The 26259-nt window shown below is 35.3% G+C and overlaps 1 protein-coding gene across 2 annotated transcripts in view; it reads right to left on the bottom strand.

Annotated features, from left to right (window-relative positions):
- mys (position-specific antigen beta subunit myospheroid) overlaps positions 1-26259 on the bottom strand; it is a 390003-nt gene that overhangs the window by 134607 nt on the left and 229137 nt on the right. For both annotated transcript variants that reach the window (XM_090394055.1, XM_090394056.1), the window contains exons 11-12: positions 23028-23079; positions 10880-11035 (exon numbers count right to left, since the gene is read on the bottom strand). In XM_090394055.1, coding sequence (XP_090250181.1) covers positions 10880-11035; positions 23028-23079 — 208 coding nt within the window. The remainder of the gene's footprint in view (positions 1-10879; positions 11036-23027; positions 23080-26259) is intronic.

The following is a 26259-nucleotide window of genomic DNA, read 5'->3' as shown; positions in this document are numbered from 1 at the left end:
CTGGTGTTGTACCACCTTATCCTAGTCCTGAAGATACTTTCAGGCGCAAACTTTGTTTGCTCACACTTGGATAAAGGATTAAACTAAATTTATTAAACTTTCAACATCCAATATTGTCGTATCTAACATTTTGTTCATCTAAGGCACTTCTGAGTAAATCAATCCAACTAGACCTTGGTCTTCCTCTGGGTCTCTTTCCTGCCATCCTGAACCAAATATTCAGTTGTGCATCTGTATTTGGCCACTTTGGCGCATTCTTCAAATATTTCACTTCAGTCAAATCAGCAGAAAGATTTGATATTCAGCAAGCCAAAGCAGAAAAATTCCTGTTACATGCGTCATTACAAACACAACCAACTGAGAAAAGTTCTCTCTTATTTTGTGCTAATGAGTAAACTCATTCTGCACTAAAAACCTCTCATAAAATTTCTTTCGTCACTAGCTACCAGCTTATTCCTTGAAAGAGTTTTTTTTTTTAGAAGTCAGAAATATTTATAAAGAAACCAGACATATGCTACTTCAAAAATGCCAAAAAATTCATTTTGATTATGAAATCCATAATTATTTTCTATATTTCAAAATACGTTCTGTTAATATTTTTGTTACTTGAAGAAACAAGAGGCATATTTTGTTCTGATTTTAATGCTGTATTGTTTTATTTTTAAATACAATGTCTCTATGAAATTAAACGATAGTTTTATTATATCGAAATGGAGGATATCATGAATCCACCTATATTTTATATTCAAATACAGAAAGAAAGTGAAGTTTTAAAATTTACCACCAAATTCTGATTCCAGTCTTGTTCTCATACAGGACAGGATGTGGAGTTCTCCTCCCAGTTATTTGGGAGGAGACTCCCCCACCCCACCCCCAAGTAAGCCCTGGTACTCCAAAAGATGCACTAAAGCCATACAAATAAAGAACCAAGCAAATTGCAAGACGTCTGCCTTCTCTCACTGCTTACATCAAAGTCTGAAACAGTTGCAAGAAAATCATCAATGAATAAAAAGATAATTTAGAAAGAGCCAAAAGCAGGAAACTTGCATCATGCCCAAATGGCAGCCATGCATTTTGGTCTCTGGCAAAAGCAGTTGGCTGCAACTTCTGTCCATCATTTCTTCCACTGCTCCTGCACCTAAATGGGTCTATTGCAGTATTGGTAAATGTCCCCCAACCATTTCAATCACTTAACACTCAATGCCTCCTCTGACTTTTAACCAGAAAAATCCTATCCACATTAGATATCAAAAAGTCCCCTGGCCTGTAGTCACTGCTTGTAATCCTTTAACTTCATACAATTGTTAGTGCTGTTAGTGAAAAGGCCTCTAAAATAGGCAATTCACGGTTATAGTTAGCTATCTCCCACACTATGTAATTCAAGAAAAATTTATATTATTTATCAACTGCACCATCCTGAATTAATTGTAGCACAAAAGATTAGTTACAACACTTATAGGATAGACCACTTTCTAAAATAAACCTTAATTATTCAGTCGTGGCAATTACTCTACTTAAGCACACAGGTTCGATCATTTTTGTGAGACAGTGCATTAGTTAAAGATCAGGCAATAATGTTTAACAAACAAAACATGTTTATTTAACCTTAAGCAACTTTACAATATAATACACAATTGAACAATTTCTCTCTAATGCCTATCTTGAGCTCAAATCGTACCCTTTACGATTAGACTTGCTATTCACGATACTTAAATAACTTGTTTACAAATCTCGGCAATTACCGGCTGTTACAAATGATATTGTTGGCTAAACATTCTTTCTTAATATACACTAGCTAACACTCAGCCTCAATTATCTCTTATAGCAACTGTACAATTATTTTAACAGAACTACATTCAGGGGGCATAGAATTCTTAATCATTACTTTAGCATTAGTACAATAGAATCTACTCACAAATTTGCAGTAACATATACAGTCCTACCAGGTTTGAAGATTTATGGTGGTTCTGCTGACTGCTTTCCTCTCTCCTATGTACTGACCTTCTCTGAACAGCTCTTGGCGGTCATCCTTCCATAGTTCTTTCCCAGGAATTGTAGCATTGCTTTCCGTAGGTGCCATGTATCTGGTCGCACGTGGCACATTCCATTACTGGAAACACATCTCTGAAGAACAAACTGCCTCTCCTGGGTTTCTCCATACCTGAGGGTCATGCTCCAGCAAAAATCTTGGAACTCCGAGCAGGCCAACGAACTGCAGCAAGAGGAAAAAACTAAGAGACCTCTGAGGTTCTCAAGACCTCTTTTATACGATCCAAAGTTATTTGTTTTAGGGTCGGAGATCCCCAGATCTGTAAACATGCTGATGTCAGTTGTCTTGACCTTCAGTTTTGGTGGCAAAATCTCCACATCTGAGTGACCTTCAGCACCTTTGGTCACTCTCAGGTTGTCAACATAATGCTGTTTAATCCTCTTAACTTGAGGCAGAAATACTTTAACATTAGGTTACTTTTACAATTTTGCATCAGAATTTAACATTAAATCAACGTTATGTACAATTTGAACCTTTACAATATTTTATAACTCATGAACAATTCTATGCCATTCTTTTAGTCAGCTACCTTTACAAGTTAACAATCAGTATTTAACCGTTAAGATAGAGTAATATACAAACTTTGTTCTCTCTACAAGATTAATAACCTTTGTAAAATTGATGTCTGAGAATTTTAACAAAATTTAGCCGCATCGGATTTTACATGGTGAAAGATCCTTATCATAAAACTATCGTCCAATCTCTCTCACACATCAGTCCTCTCTAAAGTAATGTAGAGAACCATTAACAGCCAACTACTATCTATCTTGAAAGCACTCAACTAATAAACAACTGCCAGTATGGATTCCGGCAATGCTGTTCTTACGTCAAACACACCTTTGGATAAGCATCATGGAAGAGTTTGGTGAATCCAAGTGGTTGCACCAGACCCTGTGATCAGGTCTGACACAAGAGCCTATTAAGTAAGCTTCCATCACTTGGTCTGTACCATGACTTCTGCAACTGGATCGCCAGTTTTTTTCACTGGATGCACTTTGCTTGTGATGGTTAACTGTTCCCTATCTTATAACTAAGCAATTAATGCTAGGGTCCCACAAGGTTCTGTCCTTTCACCCACCCCTCTTTCTTCTATACATCAATGACCTGTTTCAGTGGACCACTAATCCAATCCAATACATAGATTTGCCAAAGACAGTACACTACACTGATCCTTCTCACTTGACAAACCACCACAACCTGCAGAGCAACTACCTCTGAAAGCTAAATTGTAACCTCCAAACTATTCTTCGATGGGGCTCGGATAACCCTGTCAATTTCAACACCTGCAAAACACAGCTCTGCCTTATTTCCCATGAAAAGAACCATATTTTTATTATATCAGCCTTACCTTTGACAACACCCAGATCTCTAGGCAGCATGAGATATCTCTCCTTGGGATTAGCTTGACATCTAGACTCTCTTGGCATAAACACATTACAACCATTGCCTCCTCAGCAACCAAAAAATTAGGATTCCTCTTTCATTCAAGGCTTTACTTCTGAACAGCTATTAACCCTGTACAAATCACAAATCTGTCCATCCATCAAGTACTGCTCACACCTCTGGGAGATGTCCCTAAGAGCTCTCTAAAAATACTCAGTGCAATATAGAAGAGAGCAGTCAGACTAATTAATGACTCACCACTTACCAACTCACTCTAACACAGGCATCCGGTATCTGCTGCATGCACCTTCTATAAATATTCCCATGGTAAATGCTCATCAGAACTATCATCAACAATTCCATCTCTCGTACCAAATCCATCAAAACACGTGCAGCTACAACCACCCAACATCGCTTCACAGTTAAACTCCAAACTCATAGAAGGAACTTATTTACAAATCCAATGTAAATAAGTTTCTTGTTTTCCAGTTAGACTGACCAACCAATCTTTAATGTATGGGTCCAACATAAAAAAAATGTGCCTATGATTAATGAAATATGACCATGACAATATGGAAATCCTTGCAAATCAATAAATACCATTCACTTCAAATTGAAAGATGAAAGTTTTGTGATTGCATCTGCAATGAATGTCATATTAGTTAATGGAATTATAGATGAAGAGAATGACAGGATTTGAGAATAAAATAAACTATAAAAAATGAGAAGAAACAACAACATTCTCATGCACATTACTCAATTTCTTTCAGCCCATTTGCAATCATGGCACAAAATGATAAAGATCCATACACCACTGTAATGTTAAAACATTTATAAATGTTCTTTATTTCCATAAAGAACATTAAACCTCCATCTATATCTAGCCAGAATCAAAACTTTTCTGAAACCTTATGACAGTATAACCTTCAGCATGGAGACTGCCTTTAGCACTATGAGCCCACATATTTGCCCTTTTATTACTGCATTTAGGTGTCAGTGATCCAAAAGATCTTTTAAAATATTGGTTCTCATTAGAGACAAGGTAGAAACCTTAAGAGAGGAAAGACCCCTCCTCTCTCTCTAACCATTACAATCATCTGATGTCAGAAAGTTATTTTGTTAATAACTGAAGTCTTGGTAGGTGGGAACATAAATTACTGAAATAAAGAGCCAAAGGCCTCTGTAGGATGTCTGTATTAAAATTCAGATATCCCACAAATTAAAAACAAAAATGAATTAATTTAAAGTTAAGAAGTTACTAATAAGGCATTATTTTATTACGGTAGTCAATGGTATATTCCTTTTTGTATGTTGTGAGATTTTTATCCTTGGCAACTGAAGTCTTGTGTGGATATAAAATAAATTTATTTAAATGGATATCAGATTAATTACAATTTTGTATGAGCTGTCAAATTTTGAAGAACATGCGCTGGTGGTATATAGACAAATGTTTAAAAAATTCACATTGTCACTTAAAAAGAAATGTAACAATCAAAGTTATAATTCACATTCATTAATAATTAAGTGAACACTTCGGTGCACAAGTAATGTGAAATGAAGAATTATTATAATTTCCACTAGTTTAAATTTGTAAATTATGATTAAGTAACTTTCCTGCACTAAGAAAAGAATTTATTTCTGTTTCAAGCACAGCCAAGGATTAAAATAAAATCTTGCTGAATGCTGAAAATAGTAATGATGGTGCACAACAATGAACTGGAATGGAAGTTACTTTACTGTGTTTTCAAACATGTACACAAGCGAAAATAATGTTAAAAGACACTGCTGAAATATTCAGCCATTCAAAAGTTATTCAGAAGGAAGAAAAACAGAATGCAGTAGGAGGAAAATTATGTAGTTTGTGTCAATATATGAAGATGGAATAGAAATGCGAAGAAAAGTTCGAAATAGAAGAGAGAGGAAATCCTTTAAAGAGAAAGAATGAACCATACTGTAGTAATTAATCCATATAAAATTTATTCAGTGAAAAAGGAAAAGTTGGTCCTTGTTGGGGATCTAAATAGCAGAGTAGAAAATGATTGTCAGACATACAAAAATATTTTAAGAAAATTTGGAGAAAAGAGCAAACTAATAATACTGGCAAATAGCTGTTGGATTTGTGCTCAGGACGTTGACTAGTTATCACTAGTCAATTTACATGGAGAGAAGAGGCAAGGAATAAGAAAAGTCTCATTGACTATGTTAAAGTTGATAGTGATATTCTCTCTCTAGTGCAGGATACTAGAGTAGAGAATTTGAAATTGGGAGTGATCATCATTTAGTCTTGAGTAGGATAAAATTGAATTTCGTATTGAAAAGAAAAACATGTAAGAAAGTTTTAAAGCGAAGAAAATTTGACAGCTCTCAGATGTGAACTGTAGACAAAAATACACAAATATTATTCAAGAAAAAATGAAAGAGTTTGGGAACAGGAACAAAACCTTGGAGATTCAGTGGCAAAACTGAAGAAAACATTGATTGATTCAGCCAGAGAGGTATGTAGTAAGGTTGTCTGCAAGGATAGAAAAATCAGAACTCCATGGTGGACACAGGAAGTTAAAGAGGCAGCGAAGGAAAAGAAGAAAGAGTATCAAAAGTTCCTGGGAAGTGCATCAGCTTGTGCTCTTAGAGAATACAGAGAAAAATGTAAGAAAGCTAAACATTGCTGTGTAAAACTAGCTAAACAAAACTCATGATAAGAATTTGGTAAGAACATAAAAAATAAATATCAAGAACATGGCAAGATATTCTGGAGGATGTTGAAGAAGCTCAGAGATGGAGGAAAGAATGCCGTAAAAGGAATTAGAGATGATAAAGGTGACATTAAAACTGGAGAAAAAGATATGCTTGAAGTATTGAGTAATTACTTAGAAAAATTGATAAGTGAAACAATCAGTGACAGCACAATGGTAAAAAACACTGACCAGGAATGCAATCAGGAATATACATCCATACTTGAAGTAGAAAAAACCAACGAAAGCCTGAAATGTGAAAAGCATCTGTAGTAGATGATATTCAACCAGTAATGCTCAAGTATGGAGGTATAAAAGTCTTACAGTGGCTGCACTGCATAGTTCACAAAGCCTTAACAGACGGACAAATTCCAGATGAATGGAGTAGAGCTCTCATAGTCCCCATATATAAAAAGGGAAATAAAACTGGATGTGAGAATTAGAGGTATTTCTCTACTGAGTGTTCCTGGTAAGATTTATGCAAGTATACTTGAAAAACCGTTGAGAGATTGTGGAAGAGAAGCTTGGTGAAGAACAAGCTGGATTCAGGCCAAATAGAGGCTGTCAGGATCAGAGTTTCACTTTACGACAACTAGTTGACAAATCATGGGAATATAACAAAGATCTGTATTTAAGTTTTGTAGATCTGGAAAAAGCATATGACAAGGTGCCAAGAGAGAAGCTATTCAAATTGCTGCAGTTGTGTGGTGTTAGTGGGGAATTATATCAAGCAATAGTTAGTTTTTATTTGAGTTGTAAGTCAGCAGTTAGAATCGAATGAAGTACAGGAAGATGGTTTAATGTTAAAGCGGGTGTCAGATAAGGATGTAATTATCGCCTCTGTTATACGTTATCTATATGAATCACATTATGAAGGAAAGTGGTATTAAACCTGATATCAAAATTGGAGATGTTAATCTGAGCCCTTTACTTCATGCAGATGATGTTATACTTCTAAATAAATTTGGTAGGAGTCTGCAATGATTTCCTAACTAAATTGAATAACTGTTGTAATAGATATGGTATGAAGGTCAGCAATGACAAGTCAAAGACAATGAAAATAGGCAGAAGCATTGAAAATATCAACTGCATTGTGAACGGGGAACCTATAAAACAAATAAAACATTTCAGCTACTTAGGCATGAATTTTAGTGAAGTGGTAATTTAAATATGGAAATAGACAACAGAAGCAACAAAGCTGACAAGGTAGGAAGTCAACTGAATTATACTGAATAAAAGAGAAATTAGTCAAAATACTAAATTAGCTATATACAAGACAGTGTTTAAACCAATTTTAACTTATGGATCTGAGAGATGGGTTAAAAATAAAATACTTGACCAAAGACTGCAGATATGAGAGTTTCTGAGGAAGATTTGGGGCGTGAACAGATAGCCTCAATTGCAATATGATATTAAAAATGAGGATATTAGGAAAGAACTTGATATTGTTAGCATCCAGGAATGTGTTAGCGAAGCTAGTCTTAGGTGGTATGGTCACTTAAACAGAAAGTGAAAGATTAGCAAAACCAGTGTTCTCTGCTAGGTTGGCAGGAAAGATCCAGAGGAAGATCAAGATATAGGTGGATCAATACGGTAAAGAGTGCCTTAGAAGATAGAAATATAAGATCTGACAATGCTTAAGTCTTGACAGGTAACAGATTGATTTGGAGAAAAATTGTAGATAGGAAGTTAGTAATTGATGTAAGTTTTTCATGTAGCACTATCACATACTGTACAGCCCTTGATGCATGTCAGGAATTTGATGATAAAGATTTATTCAGCTGAAGCTGAACGAAAGAAGATTAGTGCTCCCCAGTTCATATAGAAATGGGCCCAGTAAATTTTTTTTTTTTTTTTTTTTTTTTTTTTAAGGATTCTCCTTCTGAAAATCAAGTTGGAGCTATAATATGGTTTTAGTTATTTTTTCAGTTATATAAGCTGAGACTTTTATCTAGAAAGTAAGTTCACTCTGAAGTGATAAAGCAATTGATGTAGTTGATTCAGCAAGTCTGCTATTACTTTCACACAGAAAGTGAATTAAGTTATTTGAAGCATATCTCGGATGAAGACAAGGTACATTTTCTTTAGAGTTTTATGTTTTATGATGCATGAAGAATTTGACTGTCTTATGTTGCAGTTTGTTATTTTTCTTTCTATGTGAATTCCAGAGAACAAAGGGTGCTGTAGGAAGCAAGAGCTGATTATAAAAGGTATTAAGACTCAATCTTGTAATGAGTTAAATGGTTAATTTACAAGACAAATTATATGTGGGATATCCATGGATATGAATCTGTGAATAAGTTTGAGTTGTTTCTTGGTTCAACATTTTATTTTTATTTATTTTAAAATTATTACATCATAATTCTGAGTGAATTAATGATAAACCACTCAGAATTATTGTGTAACAGTTAGGATACATGCATATGGAGAAAGTATTAAAAAGCATACCTCACTCCAGCTAAGGTTTCTGCCTTGTCTCTAATGAGAACCAACAACTCAAAACAGTTGTCATCATCAAATTCCTTCCCTGTACCCTCAAAGGGGTGTACAGGATGTGATAGTACTATATGAACAACCTACATCATTACTAATTTCCTATCTACAATTTTCCTCCAAATCAATCTGTTACCTGTGAATACTCCAACATTTATCAGATCTTATATTTCTATCTTCTAAAGCATTTTTTACTGTATCAATCCACCTATATCTTGGTCTTCCTCTGGGTCCTTTTCCTGCCAACCTGGCAGAGAACACTTGTTTTACTAATCTTTCCTCTCTCCCATTTTGTTTAAGTGACTCTACAACCTGAGATTAGCTCTGCTAACACATTCCTGGATGCTAACAATGTAAAGTTTTTCCTAACATCCTCGTTATTCATATGATATTGCCATTGATGCCATCATTTGTTCATGCCTCTAATCTTTCTCAGGACTCTCATATATGCAGTCTCTAGTCTTTTGTCAAGTGTTTTATTTCTAACCCAGCTCTCAGAGCCATAAGTTAAAATTGGTTTATTCACTGTCTTGTATGTATTTAGTGTTTTGACTTATTTCTCTATTATTCCATATAAATTTATTCAGTTGACTTCCTACCATACCATACCAGCTTTGATAATTCTGTTGTCTATTTCAATATTTAACTTACCATCTTCATTAAAAATTGTGCTAAGTAGCTAAAACATTTTACTTGTTCCACAGGCTCTCCATTCACAACACAGTTGACATTTTCAATGATTCTGCCTATTTTCATTGTCTTTGTCTTGTTATTGCTGATATTCATACTATATCTATTACAACAGTTATTCAATTTAGTCAGAGAATCTTGCAGACTTGTAGCGGATTTATTTAGAAGTATAACATCATCCGCATTAAGTAAAGAGCTCAGATTAACATCTCTAATTTTTATATCAGGTTTAATACCACTGATTACATGAAACCATCTTCCTAGTTTCATGTTATCTCTTCATGATATCTCTTTCAATCATAAATTCACCCAAACTGCCAGAAACCATCACTTCAGTTTGTATGATATTTGAATTAATCAGCCATCTCTCCCATCCAAACAGAAAGAATTAACCACTTCAGATCTTTATCAGTTTCTGTCATGTGGGTTGTACCTATCTGCATATCTTAAATCATTTATTTCATACCAAATTTTTGGTCAGGGAATCCTGCAGACTTTTCCTGGATTTATTTAGGGGTATAACATCATCTGCATAAAGTAAAGAGCTGAGATTAACATGTCCAATTTTGATATCAGGCTTAATCCCACTTTTCTTCATAATGTGATCCATAAAGATGATGAATAACAGTGGAGATAATGTACATCCTGGTTGCACACCTGTCTTAGCATCAAACCACCTTTCTGTACCTCTTTCAATTCTAATACATTGATATAATATCCCATTTATACCATATAACTGGAGTGTTTTGAGCAGCTCTCCTGTTGGTACCTTCTCATATGCCTTTTCCAGATCTACAAAACTCAAATACAGATCTTTATTATATTCCCATGATTCTCAACTATTTGTCGTAAAGCGATAATCTGATCCTGATAGCCTGAATCCAGCTTGTTCTTTGCCAAGTTTCTTCCAAAATCCTTCTCAACCTTTTTTCAAGTATACTTGCATAAATCTTACCAGGAACACTCATTAGAGAAATACCTCTGTAATTCTCACATCCAGTTTTATTTCCCTTTTTCTATATGGGTACTATGAGAGCAGTACTCCAATCATCCGAAATTCATCCCTCTGTCCAGGCCTTAACTATGTCAGTGTAGTCACTGTAAGACTTTTATATCTATTTACTTGAGCATTTCTGGTCGAAAAGTTGTCAGTTTTCAGGCAAGTAAGACCTAAAGGCACTAATAAAAGGCAAATATGTATATAGGCTCATAAGCTCAGTTCACTGTCTTGAGTGGTATAAACCAAAGCAAACCCCATGCTGAAGGTTATATTAGCATAAGCGCAGAGGAAAATTTGAATCTGGTTAGATATACATGGATGAATGATGGATGAATAATAGAAATAACTAATTTTTGCCATAGTGAGGCCTTTGGGCTATTTATTTCAGTAATTTATTGTTTTTGTCATAAGCATTCTTGAATTGCAAGTACAGTACATTATAAACATGAAATTTATTTTACTGCCAAAAGTTGTTCTTAAAATGAATACCTATTGCAAATTCAAAAGCAAATCGAAAATCAAAAATCTTACCTCGTTCCATGGTTTTTCACAATCACATTCGCATATCATCTCAAGATGAACAGTAAGTGCTTCATTAAGGCCAACAGGATATATCTGGAATGTCTGATTCCATTCACTTCTGTTAGCAGGACAAGATGTAATTTCAATATGAGCATCAAATGTCACCTGAAAACCATAATCATTCTCTATGATTATGAATTACACAATAGACTCGAATTACATCAAAATTAATTCTAAAATAGGAATCCAAATGCAAAGCAATGACTGAACTATGGGCTAAATAAAAAATTTTCCAATGGATTTCTGTCTTATTTAATTTTTCATTCATTCCATAAAGCACAACAACAACAAAAAAGAAGGAAACGCGATTTATACCCGAGAGCAAAAATATGAAGAAAAGGAGAAAACTTCAAAACCTTAAAATTGGTCTTAAAAGATATTTGCATATAATAAATATCTTTTAAATTACCAGGTTCTTATTTTAGAACTGTGTTTTTAAATGCAGAAGATTATCGCATACATCAAATTAACTCTTAATTTGCTCAGTATCAGAGGTTTCAAGGCCGTTTAAAAAATGATCACAATCAATGACAGTGGTTATTATCAAATTCCTGATATATACCCTGAAGAGGTACACAGGATATGATGATAATGTAAAAATTAAAAGATGTCAAGAAATTATGTTCTTGGTTTAGTCCTTTATCCAAATGTAAGCAAACAATGTTTGTGCATGAAGTATCTTCACAAATGGGTTACTTGTACACAGTGGCTAATGACTTCATATCAGTTGCCCTAGTACACATCTGAAAGAGTGTGCTTTGCATTATGGGATACTAAGGCAACTGACGTGAAATCATTAGCCTCTATATACAAGTAGCCTGGTAGTGAAGATACTTCATGCACAATTGTTTGATTACATTTGGATAAAGGATTAAACCAAGAATATACTTTTTGGCATCTTTAATTTATAGTATAACCAAGTAAACAGTAAAGTAAACTTTTCATATAGTACTAATTGCCTATAAACTAGCCATCTTTCAGGATCGCCGATTACTTCAGTTTCAGGACTCCAATAACAGAATGTGATAAAATATCGGATCTTCCAGACATTGTGGCATCAAATGTGTGTTTTCCTAACCTTTCCTCTTTCATTCTTAAATGCCAACAATGGTTTCTTTCTAATATATACATTTTAATAGTTTTTGCCACTGATCTGCTATTCCTGCCCATAATATTTCACAGAAATCTCATATCTCTGGTCTCTATTCAACTGCTTTATTTCAAATCCAGTTTTCAGATCCACAAGTTAAATTTGGTTTGAACACTGTCTTGTCATACAACCAGTTTAATGTTTTGAACTTATTTCTCTCTCTCTCTCTCTCATACTTTTTTTTTTTTAAAGATTGCTCACACAAGCAACAGCTTACAAAGTATAGCAAATAAATGCCATGTGTGGTATTATCAACAATATTAACAAATCATAATCTTTTAATATTCCTTTTGAACGACTTGAATATTCATCAAAAAATACTTTATTGGGAGACTATCTTACAGAACTCAAGCAGATGGAAAGAAAGATGAATTGGAGAGGGTTAAGTGAGTCAGTAGAAATTCAACTGTAAAAGAATGCTGGGTAGCTGTTATTTGTGATACTGAAGCTTTAGCAGATATTAAGGGCATGATGGATTACCGTTCTGCTGAACACCATCAAATGAAATATCTGCGTAAGGTACATAATGCAGAAACTGACCAGCTGTGAGACAGTGACTGAAGAGACTAAGAGAAGTCATTATTAAACTGAACAACTCTTCTGAACAGAACCAAGAATTTTTATACAAGTTTTAGGTGTGGTCTCCCAAATGTGACAGTAGTATTCCAAGGTTGGATGGATTTGGGATTTGTGCTATGCAAGGACAGATGAAAAGTAATACCATGAGCAAATCTGGGAGTTAAGGATGCTATACAAGTGATGTGATTATGTCAGGAGAGGCTAGAGTAACAGTCCATCATAGAAGAGAGAGAGAGTTCATGAATTGACTGTGAAGATGGCACTGTTGAAGGTAAGGAATTAAGGTTTTATTATCAACAAATTCCAGACATGCTCCATCAGAAATGGGGGGAGGGAGGGGAGGAGGAGGTATAGGAAATTAAGATAGTAATGATGCATCTTCTTCATTTAGTCCTAATTTTCCAAACTAGAACTAGAATAACTAACACACACACACACACACACACACACACACACACACACACACACACACACACACACACAAAAATTTGTTTTGCTAACCTTTCTTTTCCCATTATTTAAGTGACTACTGAGATTCTCTGTGTTAAGGCTTAAGTGCTGGGAAGACATCATGTTGTAGGTTTAATGGAATATGTATAGTACTAGGAAAGGATTAAAAACTAATTTTAATCCCTCAATATTTGACTCAGTCACTGAGTCATCTTTCGGGATTACAAATAACTCTTCTACGCATACACAAAGACAACACAATACCAAATGAAACATGTGGGTGACTCTAAAGTGTTATCTAGAAGGTGTGTCTTCTGACAATTATGTTTCCCAAATTTTAGGAAGTTTTACGCATCCATATTTATTTAAATTTGGTTGATTTCCGAGTACTACTGCAGATTCTAAAAACAGTCTTTCCTTTTTGAATTTACTATGGTGGTTTTCTTCCAGGAGATCCTGTTGGTTGTATCCAATACACGGTCTGCAAGGCCAGATTGACCACAGTTGTGATTGCAGATGTATGATTTGTGTTGTTCTTAACAGATGGTTGCTGATCTGTCTGTCTGTCTGAAGTAAGACAGCTTAAAGGAACAGGATACTCCATGCACCGAGAGAGGAGAGAGCTGATCTTTGGTAGAATGGATATGGGTAGCAAGTTTCCGGTGGGCTTAAAGCTGTATAGACCTTGTACCATTTTAAAAACCTGGCTATTTTTTCTTGTGTGCCACAGATGTAGGGAACAGTGATGGAATTTCTGAAATCCTTCTGAAGCAATGACTAAGGAATGGGGAGGAACTGATTATTTTTTTAAAAATTCTATAATCACTGTAGCCATTGGAAAGGAAGGTGTTGTGTATGTGGTCGAGTTCGGTTGAAAGAGAGGTTCTACTGAAACAAAGATCACAGGCTCTATTGGTCAGAGTTTTAATTATGCCATATTGTTGAGAAAGGTCATACTGTGCCATACTAAAGGTTACAACATTAGCATTTACAGAAAATTGTAAACAATATGTTCTGTAAAAGAATCTAGTTTCACAAAGCAGCATCTCTAGGTAAACAGAACAGCTGCAGAGGGCATGGCACAGCAACACACAAGATCAGAGGTTATTACAGTAGTGCAAAAAATAGTTAACAATATAAGTTGATACCTAATATATGAAACACTAAGCCAAGGAATACAGTATCTACATATATGTAAAATTATAATAGATGCCTTCATAGCAGTACAAAAATAGGCAAAAAGGGATTACTATACAATATGCATGGATGAAAATTAAATTTAGCAATGCAGTAGAAACAGAATTTAGAATAAATATAAACAGAATTACTAAAAAGTACACAAATAGGTAAGATGTCCTACAGCACAACATGATTATTCGAAAAATAAAGTAGTAAATAAGATGCATACACAAAATGTATGTTAAGTGATGCAGTATCTACATATAAACAAAATTACTGCAGAGGTTTCAGCAGTACATAAATAGATGACTATACAAAACAAGTCAAGAAAAGCAGTGTCTACATCTAGTAAGATTACAACAAACATTATTATACTAATACTTAAAGAGTCAGAAAGGAATTATTATACAGCATTGATGCATAAAATTTAAGCTTAGCATTATGGTATTTACATATTAACCAAATTACAGCAGGGTGATACAAATATACAAGATCAAGGCCCATGGTAATACTTAATTGGTCAGATTTAACCTAATGAATAATATATATGTATAAAAGTTAAGTTAAGCAAAAAAAAAAGTATTTACATATAAACAAATTTATGGTCAAATGTGTTTGTACAAATTAATTCTTTCTAAAAAATTAAAAACATCATGCAATTTGCCTGAGTCTGCTAGCATTTCCCTGAGAGTATATGGCTTGGTTAAATAGGTGAAAATTTCATTCCTCTCTCGTGTAAATTTTGACAATCTACCAGAATATGATGAATAGTGAGATGTGTGTTGCATTTTTCACATATGGGAGGGTCATGAGCTCTCAGTAAATGAGAATGCGTAAAGTGACTGTGACCTATGCAGAGCCTAGCAAGGACAACTTCCTTCCTTCTCTTTGCATGTTGACTAGAATGCCAGTGTTTAATTTCAGGTTTAATGTTATATAATTTGTTTGTTGATGTTTCTTGCCATGTTAACTCCCATACTCCCATACAACTTATAAGATGAAACTCCCTTTGATCTTATAAGGTGTCTGTAGTCTGTATATGGAACTGTCAAATAGTATGTGGAGATGGTAATGGGCTGATTTAGCAGCTGCATCTGCAGCCTCATTTCATTTGATTCCGATGTGGCTGGGAATCCAGCAGAACTGAACATCGAAATTAAGGATTTTTGTTTTGTGAAGCAGGTGTAGCACTTCATAAAGTACTGAATGAGGATTGTACATAGGAGAGGAGATAGCCTGTAAAGAGCTCAATGAGTCTGTATAAATTATACATTTTTGGTAGCTGTTTTCTTTTATATACACAAGTGCAAGCTGAATGTCATGTAACTCTGCTGTATAAGTACTGCAGAGTTACAGTCTGATTTGAGATAATAATGTCAGGAAACACAGCAGCACAGCCAACAGAGGTGTTAGTTCTTGAACCATCAGTATAGATGGGCAAGAAATCAGCATGTGCTGCTCTGGTTTTCGAGAGGTTGAGGGTTTACCTTTGTCAGATTTATATTTATCCACTTTTAGGGAAGTATGGACGGCCAGTGTCCATCTCTTCCTCTGGTAGAGTGTTCAAAACATCAAATGTGTTAAGGTCAGTTGGTATGCTGAGTTTTCTTTCAGTGGGTATCAAGGTATCCATTTTTTCTGTGCGAGTGTCTGGTGGTTTATCTTTGAGCAAAGTCTCCACCATAATTTTTTGACAGATGAGTTTTCATTGAATGGGACCATTTTCGAAGTTGTCTCTGGAGTAACGCCATAGGTCTTGTGATTGATACGCTCAACAGAGAAGCACTCGGGATTGTAAAGTTCAGGAATGGTGAAATTATCAAATGGTGGAATAGACATACATGTTTGAGTTGCCGTTGGCACTTTTTTAATTGTTACTTTTCAGCATAAGAGGATCGTAGAACAGGTGTAATGGTGGTTAGCTTTCTTTTTGCTTCCTGATATGTTATGTTTTGTTCTGTTTTAATTTTTTGTATCTCTTTTTCATCTTTCCATGACATGCACAAGAGTATGTTGGATGATCTAGCATACTCTCGTGCATTGACACATTTAGCTTTTTTTTTTCACAGCAAGATTTACTTTCATGTTCCTTACTACCACATCATGCACAGGTAATAGAACCACAACAGGCAGTTTGGGGTCCATATCTTTGACATTTAAAGCATCTCGGCGGGTTAGGGATGTACATTCTAACAGGACAGCTGAGATACCCTGCTTTTACAGATGTCGGAGGCCTAAGTGCATCAAAAGTAAGGATGATGTTCTTGGTTGAGACCAGGCGACCATTCCTGCGTATCAGGATGTGCCTCATACCCATCACTCCTTGATCTTTAAAGCTCTGAACATATCTCCTCATCAGGAACATCAAGGAGATCCCATTCTGATATCACTCCTCAACTGGATTGAGTGTTCTGTGAGGTGTTACTGCAATTTGTATTCCACCCATTGTCATTGCTCTCAGTAGTTTCTCGGAATGTTGTTTGCACATTGTTTCCACGAGGATATCACCAGAATGCAATTTCTTGACAGTTTTGGGAGGTCCTGCCAGTCCTTCTAAACTTTTCTGGATAAAGAAGGGTGACATTTTCCCAATTGGTTTTTCACCTGTTGCATGAATGATTAAAAAGGCTGGTACATTTATGTTAGTATCCGATATCTTTTGTTTCTTACTTCTGTTTCCATATGCTGTGTCTATATTATCAGTACGTGGTTGGGACTTTGTTAGGATCCCTGAAACATTTGAGGATGAAGAATTCTTATCTAAGGAATTTTTAATTTGCCACAAAGCCGCACATGGATACCCACTACCCGGCAAGCAAAGACTACGCTGAGGAGTGGAACGCCAGGGCTACCCTGGATGTATACCAGCACTGCAGCAGGTCTAGGATCCTAACCCCGGACCATGGGGTGAGAGACTTACTGCAACACTGTTGACCCTTGCAGGCAAGCCCACTATCTGATTGATCCTGGTTGGGCCATCCAGGACCACCACATGTTCATTTCACTAACATACAGTTTACAATATCCAGAGCTGAAGCTCAATGGATCTGCTTATTAGCCTTTAAAACAAAATTTTCTCAGCATCCATCTATGTATAAAGTTTCATTGAAACTTATCAATGATCAGATCTATCTACTTCAAAAGAAACTGGAATTATTTTGAATTGTGGTGATGCTGTCTTCTGGAAAGCTAAACAGTTTGTTAGTGAAATGAACATGCAGTTTACAATATCCAGAGCTGAATCTGGATGCACTTACTAGTCTTTAAAACAAAATTTTCTCAGCATCCATCTATGTATAAAGTTTTATTGAAACTTATCAATCATCATATCTATCTACTTCAAAAGAAACTGGAATTATTTTATCTTTGAATGTTTTTATTTTATTTCAGAAATTCCACAGAGTTTCATGCAAAAATAAAATACATTCAACTGCTGAAAACTGACATGCTAATTAGCTTCGACATTGTCTCCCTCTTCACTAATATTTTCCATAAGGAAACGGTAGACTTGTTAACTCAAAAATTTCCATCTAATATTGTTGAATTATTCAAATTTGTTATTACGTCCAGTTACTTCCTTGGAAAGAAAAAATTTACAAGCAAGAGGAAGGAACAGCAATGGAGTCTCACTTATCACTAAACCTATTTCTAGAATACCTTGTAGAAAAAATTTTCACCAAAAATTTGGCTACGTTATGTCAATGATGTCTAGGGTCATTCTGAACAAGAACTACACCTGTTTCTAGATAAAATTAACCTTCTTCATCCTTGCATCGAATTTATGCTAGAAAAAGAATCTTCACAGGGTATCTCCTTTCTGGATTTACACAGAAAAGAAGATGGTTCCATCTCCACTTCCTTCTATTGCAAGCCTACATTTTCAGGTTACTACATTCACAATTCTTCTGCTAATCATCCATCTCAAAAATTTGGCATCATTAAATCATTAGTAACAAGAGCACACAGATTCTGCTCCCCTGAAGAATCTCTAAACCAAGAATTAGAAATAATCAAAAATAGAGCCATACTAAATGGATACAATCTTAAAAACAACTCAAAAAATCATCAGTCACTTCCCCACACATCAACCTAGACAAGAACACACCCATAGGATTCCCATACCTTATGTCAAAGGCATCTCCGAACGTTTTTCAAAAATTATGAAGAAATCACACTTGCTACTTCCTACAAACAAATCAACCAGATCTATAACTTGTTACCTTCTCCTAAAGATAAACTCTCACCTCCGATGCTACCTGGCATGTATAAGGTTCCATGCTCCTGTAAATTGCGTGAATTTTGGGACACCCTTTAGTATTGTTTGAATTAACTGTACTGACGATGTCCTTAGATGCAGAGGATGAAATATTTACTTATTAATACTTATTACTGTGGTTATTAAGTGTGTTTGTTTAGTCAAATACAAAATGCTATATTCAGGCAATATCAATCAGGGAAAAGAGAGTAGCTATAGTATTCAATACTGGCAGGCAATATCAAGTAGAGTGATGTGAGCAAATACCAAAATGGGGAATTGGACAATCAGACTTATTTGTGGTTATGGTCTCACAGAAGTTTCTACCAAGGAAGAAATGGAGGAATTTTTTGGAGGCATTCAAGAAGGCTGCTGGCACAATGAAAAAGGAAAAGTGATCCTTGTTTGAGATCTAAACAGCACAGTAGGAAATGATTACCAGACATATAGAAATGTTTTGGGAAAATTTGGAATAAAACACAAAGCTAATGATAATTGTAAATGCTTGTTGTATTTCTGTTCAGGACATGGATTAGTTATTACTAACACCATGTTCCAATATAAAAATGTACACAAATTCACATGGTAAGATGATGCAAGAAATAAGAAAAGTCACATTGAATGATTTCTCACTGGTTAAGGACACAAGCGTTTACAGAGGATTTGAAATAGGAAGTGATCACTATCTAGTTTTGAGCAGATTAAAATTAAATTTCATATTGAAAAAAAAGATTGTGTAAGAAAGGTTTAAATTAAATCAAAGTTGACCAGTTTCCAGAGGTGAATTGTAGACGAAAATGCACAAACATCATTCAAGACAAAATGAAAGAGTCTGAAAGCAAGAACCCAACCTTGGAGATTCCATGCAAAACCTGAAGAAAACATTGATTGATTCAGCATGTAGTGAGGTTGTCTGTAAGGACAGAAAAATTTGAACTCCATGGTAGATTCAATAAGTTAAAGAGGCAGTCAAGGAAAAGAAGAAAACACATGGAAAGTTCCTAGCAAGTAAGTCAGCTTGTGCTCTTAGAGAATGAAGAGAAAAATGTAAGAAAGCGAAGCAACCTGTGTAAAACTAGGTAAACAAAAGCCACGAGAAGACTGTGGTAAGAACATAGAAAATAAATATCAGGAAGGTGGCAAAATATTCTGCAAGCAATTAAAAAAGCCTAGAAATGAAGAAAAAACTGTAAAAGGAACCAGAGATAACAGGTGACATGAAAACTACAGATAAAGATATTCTAAATGTTTGGAATAATTACTTTGAAAGATTGCTAAATGAAACAAGCAGTGTCAGCACAGTGGTACAAAACTCTCAACAGAAATGTAGTCAGGAATATATATCCATACTTGAAGTAGAAAAAGTCATCAAAAACCTGAAATGTGAAAAGGCAGCTAGAGAAGATTAAATTCAACCAGAAACTCAAATATAGAGAATTACAGTGGCTGCCTTGTATAATTCAGAAGGTCTGGCAAAGGTCTCCATAGTACCCATCCAAAAAAAGAGAAATTGTGCAAGAACAATTGTGGAAGAGAAGCATGATAAAGAACAAGACTGACAACCTCTATTTGGACTGGATTCAGGCCAAATAGAAGTTGTCAGTATCAGATATTCACTTTAAGACAAATAGTTGAAAAATATTGAGAATATAACAAGGATTTGCATCTAAATTTTGTTGATCTGGAAAAAGCATATGACAAGGTGTCAAGAGGAAAGCTCTTCAAAATGCTATAGTTATATGGTGCAAATAGTACATTACATCGAGCAATTTGCAGTCTTTATTTAAGCTGTAAGTCAGCAGTTAATAATTGAAAGGGGTACAGGAAGATGGTTTGATGTTAAATTAGGTGTGTGACAAGGGCACACATTATTCATCATCGATATGGATCACATTATGAAGGAAAGTGGTATTAAATCTGATATCAAAATCTGTGATGTTAATCTTAACTCTTTACTTTATGAAGATGATGTTATATTCTGAATATATTCAATACAAGCCTGCAAGATTTCCTGGCTAAACTGAATAACTGTTGTAAGAAATTTGGTATGAAAATCAAGATAGTGTTAAAACTGGTTTGAACTTATGGATATGAGAGCTGGGTTAGAAATAAAATACTTGATCTAAGACTGGAGACCTGTGATATGAGTTCTGAGAAAGATCAGTGGATTCAACATATGGCATCAATAGCAGTATGACTTTAAAAATGAGGATATTAGGAAAGAACTTGCGATTGCCATGTGTTCTTTGCAGGAAAAAAGAACCAGAGAGAGAACAAGATGTAGATGAATTGGTACAGCAAAAAAAGTGCTCTGGATTGATTGTTTTCCCTTCAGTTGTTTCTAACCTTAAGTGACTTTATAGGCATTGCCCTCAAAGCGTTCTTGATGAGATTTTTTTTTTTTTTTTACAAGGTGGATATTGAATCCACCATTGCTTCCCCCCCCCCCCCAAAAAAAAAAAATTTTATCCAGGCTTGGAACCGGCATATGGCTGGGATGCATTCATTATATTAATCCATGTGTGTTCTTGTAGGCCAGTTTGCCTGTTCTGGGGAACAAAAAACAGAGTTCACGGCTGAAAAAACCCCCTACCTCTATATGAGACCAGTTAACTCACCTTGTTGAAAGAGACCAGATAAAGGTTCCTCACATCACTAATGGGAATCGAACCCAGGTCTTTCTGAATGAATGGCTTCGTCTATACTGATTGAGCCACAGAGGCTCCAAAAAGTGTCCTAAAATATAGAAATATAAAATCTGATAAAATTGGAGTTTTCACGGATCGATTAATCTGGAGGAAAATTATTGACCGGAAGTTAGTAATGATGTAGCTTTTTCATGTAGTACTATCATAATTATTATATACACATCCCTGAGGCCACACATCAGGAATTTGATGATGAAAAGTATCCCTGATTTAATCATCAGGGATACTTTTATTACTCTAGATAAAGAGTAAGATTATTCATTTGACAGTGATCAGGAAAAGGAAAAAGTGTATTTTAAATGAAGCAGAATTAAACATGAAGATAATAAACTATTATTCAAATTAAGTGGATATTGAATCCAACATTATTTCTTAGCTGAATAAGAAACTCAAAGATAGAAAATCTAAGAGTTTCATGCCGAATATAGAAAACTACAAAAGTTTGGCGAGTCCAAGCGTAAGCCAACACCTGGTACATGCTGGGGCAACTCGTAGTAAAGGTGGAGTAAGCTCCGATCACTGTCCTTAGTATTTTCCAATAATGTAAAACACAACTCCTAGGAAATATATGTTGTTATACATTATGGGCGGTTTCAACCTTTTTTGAGATCTCATCAGTGAGACCTCAAAAAAGAGCCAATAGGCTTCACTTCGGAGAGGTAAATTTATTCAAATTCTTATTTTGAGTTTCTTATTCGGCTAAGAAATAATATTGGATTCAATATCCACTTAATTTGAATAAATTTACCTCACTGAAGTGAAGCCTATTGGCTCTTTATCTCAGTAATAAACTATTATTTTAATCGCTAATATAGCCTACTTTCGTTTAGGAGTGCCCTCTTTTTTACAATGTCATTGGCTCTTTACTCAAATCTTAAGGCATTATTGAAGTGTTATAAAACTAATATATGAAGAATAATATAGGAGGAAAATTTGGACATACTTTTTTTGGATGTTGTTTTCTGTCTCCTTGTCCTGCTGATATGCATTCATCTGCTGTTAAAAGGAAGAGAGTTTTGGGAAAGTGGGGGTAAAGTAATGTGGGGGAATTATTTGAAAAAAAAACCTGTTTTTTTTTATATGTATAATAATATTATTATTAAGGATGAGTAGAGAGCATATGATGGGGGGGGGGGAGAGAATCTGAAGATAGAAATTATTTTTTTGGGTTCCCCCACGAGTTCCGAAGATGACACAATGTCAAAACAGATCACACCGCATTACTCCCACCCCTGGCTTTTTCCCATCAATCTCTTCTCTTCCCCAAAAAATAATTTCAATTTCAATTTCAATTTTTTCAATTAATTCCCCCCACATTATTTTACCCCCACTTTCCCAAAACTCCCTTTCTTTTAACAGCTTAACAGCATATGAATGCATATCACCAGGACAAGGAGACAGAAAACAACATCCAAAAAAAATGTATGCCCAAATTTTCCTCCTATATTATTCTTCATATATTAGTTTTATAACATTTCAATAATGCCCTAAGATTTGAGTAAAGAGCCAATGACATTGTTAAAAAAGAGGCACCCCTAAACGAAAGTAGGTCATATTAGCTATTAAAATAATAACTTATTTTTTAGAGGAGTAACATGGGAATTTTCCCAGAAATAACACCTATGAAGATAATATTTCCTGAAATGGGAAATTGGAAAGTTTATTGTAGACACCAAAAAAACTTAATATATAATTCTAACTAAGGATATTCACTGAAAATATAAATTAAATGCTAACATTTTAACATTATCACGCTATACATTTATGAACACTTACATTTGTTCCCACCTTCAGGCCTTTACAAATATTTGTCTTCTCTCTAACTCCACTGTGAAAGAGAGAAATTATCATTACTGGCAGAACTAGTATAAATGAATTATCCAATAGGATTTTTAAAGCTACATATAAAAAAAAAATAGATATTGTAAATGTCACAAGTAATCATGATGATATTGGTAGGTAACAGTTATTTATAAAAACATAAGAAAGGCGTATATTCAGTTTTGGAAAAGTAAATATTTTACTGGAAGCCACTGCAAATGTCAGTTAACTGCCAGTGAAAGTACAAATCACGTCAAATGAATGGATGCTTTACAAGCATGAAAAGTGACAACAAATAAACAAAATAAAAGTTTCTTTTAATTAGTGTATAGTGTAGCTTTTTTTGTTGCAAGTTGTGTTGCATTTTTTCAGTTTGGATACAAGTGTCCTTCAGTGGTATTGTTTTTGATATTTTTTGTTGTTTATATTGTGTTTTGCTACTTGTTTGTTGTACTGCTTCAGCTTCTAAAGATGGCATCCATAAAGAAATGTCAGCAGCAAGGAAGGTTTCAGGCTCTACTTTGGATTTTTCACACTGGATGCTTTGCAAAAATACATACCAAAAAAATTAAAGATTTATGGACTGTTTGGGTAAACAAGAAGAAGGAGAGCATTAACCTATATGCAAAGCGTCTGGATAGATTAGAATGTTTAGAAATGGGAACAAATGCCAGGACCGTAGTAGAAGAGCTTTGGCAGGAATTAGTGAAAATTAAACATCTGGAAGATGATATTAAGCATCTAAAGGAGAGATTGTCTGATGATAAGGAGAAGGAAGTTAATATTATAAAGAAAGAGTCAAAGGATAGTCATATATCAGTGTATAGAGACTATCATTAGAGGTGTGATTACTAATAAAATGCACCAAACATGCTTTCCTGGTGGAACAATGAAGCAAATAACCTAGGCACTGCAGAAAAGGAAATACCGAGCATCAAAATTAGTGGTAGTTATGGGCAAATGACTTAGTTGGGGAGAAAAAGAATATTGATAGAGACTTGAAGTTTTTGCAGCAGGTAAAGAAGAATAGTGTTGTTGAGAAAGCCATAGGTGTGTTGTCCAGATATGACAGTGCATTGAGAGGGAGAGCAGAGATAATGAATAGTAAGAGGGCTGAGTTGTGTGAGGCAAAGGGGGTTCATCAATGTGTAAATCTGTGGAGTGAATTTGAAGGGAAGTTGGAATGGTATAAAGCCAATGGATTACATTTGAACGGGTTTGGTGTTGGGCATTTAGAAAGGCTATTGTTTTCTGAGAAAGCACAGAGTTAAGAAGTTAATGTAACAAATGATCAGTCTGCCTGATCATTTGTTACATTACTAGTTATACTAGTTGGGTGCCAGGGGGAAGGACCCACCCCTTTTAAGTCATCAGAATTCAAGGAGAACCAGCCAGACTCCCTCCCCCCCTGAAGACTCAACACTCAGGGTAGCCCCTGAGTGTCGAGTCTTCGAAATTCGAGTCATCAGAATTCAAGGAGAACCGGCCTACCAGTCTGGAACACAGGAGGTTGGGTGCCGTAGGCGCCAGAGTCCGCTAGTATCAAAAATTAAACTAGAAGGATATATAATTTTCCGGAAAGATAGAAATGTGAAAAGAGGAGGAGGAGGGGGTGCTGTTAATGATTGCAGAGGAATTGTGTCCACAAAATGTGGAAATCGATAGTGCATGCACTTCATATCACACACATTTTGAATGTGTGTGATATGAAGTTGAAATAAAAAAGTTAGTATATCTGATAGGATGCTGTTATAGGCCAAGGAATGCGGAGAAAACTGATTGTGAAATGTTTAGGCAAATTAGTTGGGCATGTAAAAAGAAGTGATCCTGATGGAAGAGTTTAATTACAGGAATATAGACTGGAAGGAGGAGATAGTGTATGGGAACAAGGAGAGCAAGATTGTGGAATTTCTGAGAGATAAGCATCTCAAGCAGCACATGATTGAAGTAACTAGAGGCTTTAATGGTGATAACCATTGGATTTGGTGATAACTTCACAACATGTAGTTGTTAATCAGGTGTTGACACTGCCGCCAGTTGGTGAGAGTGATTATGAGGTATTTGTTTGGGAAATGATGAAACAAGAAAATGTTACTACCAAAAATGGATACATGTTAAAAGTATAAAGCAGGTGATTATAGGAAACTCTGGAGTCAGCTAACATCAGTATGTCGGGTAGATGAGCTGAGTGAAAAAGATGTTGACAATGCATGGAAACTCACAAGACAATATCTGACAAAAGCAATATATAACGCATACCAAGGGTTAAGCAAGTAAATAGAGTAAGAGTGAAATGGATAAATAGTGAATTTAAGCAAGCTGTGCTGAAAAAGAAAAACTTTATACTCTTCATGGGTCCAATCACCACCAAATGCAAGGCATTTGGTGGTGATTGGACCCATGAAGAGTATAAAGTGGAAGCTAGAAAGTTGATGAGCATGATAAAGAAAGAAAAGGTGTAGTATGAGAGGAGATTGTCTGGTCAGGCCAAGGTTAAGTCAAGGAAATTTTTCTGCTACATGGCAAGCAAGAGGAAGAATAATTACGGCAGATTAACATTGGTGGATAGTCATGGCACCAGACTAACAGCTACAAAGGATATGGTGGAATTACTGAACGAGCAGTTTATCAGGAGGGTATATCATACTGGCGTAAATGATGCGGTGGAACATATAGAAGAGAGGCGAGTATTAGGAGAACTGGAAGTGAAAAAAACAAAGACGTATCAGATGTTGGTTGGGTTAGATGTGAATAAGGCTGTGGAAATGGATGACATATCACCACATATTCTTAAGGAATGTGCACCACAGTTGGCTATGCCCCTGACTTAGTTATTTAATGAAAGTCTTGCAGTGGGTAGGGTTCCTAAGGAGTGGAAAGAAGGCAAAATAGAACCACTCCACAAGCATGGTTCTAAGACAGATATCTTAGGATACAGATATGTTAGAAGAGAGAGATTGGTAAGGAATAGAATACAGGATTAGGGTGATGGACATAGCATTCTTTATGATTATCAGCATGGATACCCTACTAAAGGGTAGGTCCTGTCTTAGTAATTTACTTGCATTTTATGATAAGGTCACAAAGTGTGTTAGATAACGGAGAATCATATACAGTGATATTCTTATACTGCAAAAAGCATTTAATAGATTACGACATGATAAGTTGGTGCACAAGCTGCAGAGGA

The sequence above is a fragment of the Typopeltis vanoorti genome, chromosome 6, assembly GCF_054136105.1.
Source record: "Typopeltis vanoorti isolate ZY-2024b chromosome 6, IOZ_Tvanoo_1.0, whole genome shotgun sequence".
NCBI lineage: Eukaryota > Metazoa > Arthropoda > Arachnida > Uropygi > Thelyphonidae > Typopeltis > Typopeltis vanoorti.
The sequence above is the reverse complement of the archived record's forward strand: the minus strand, read 5'-3'. Positions and strand labels throughout refer to the sequence as shown.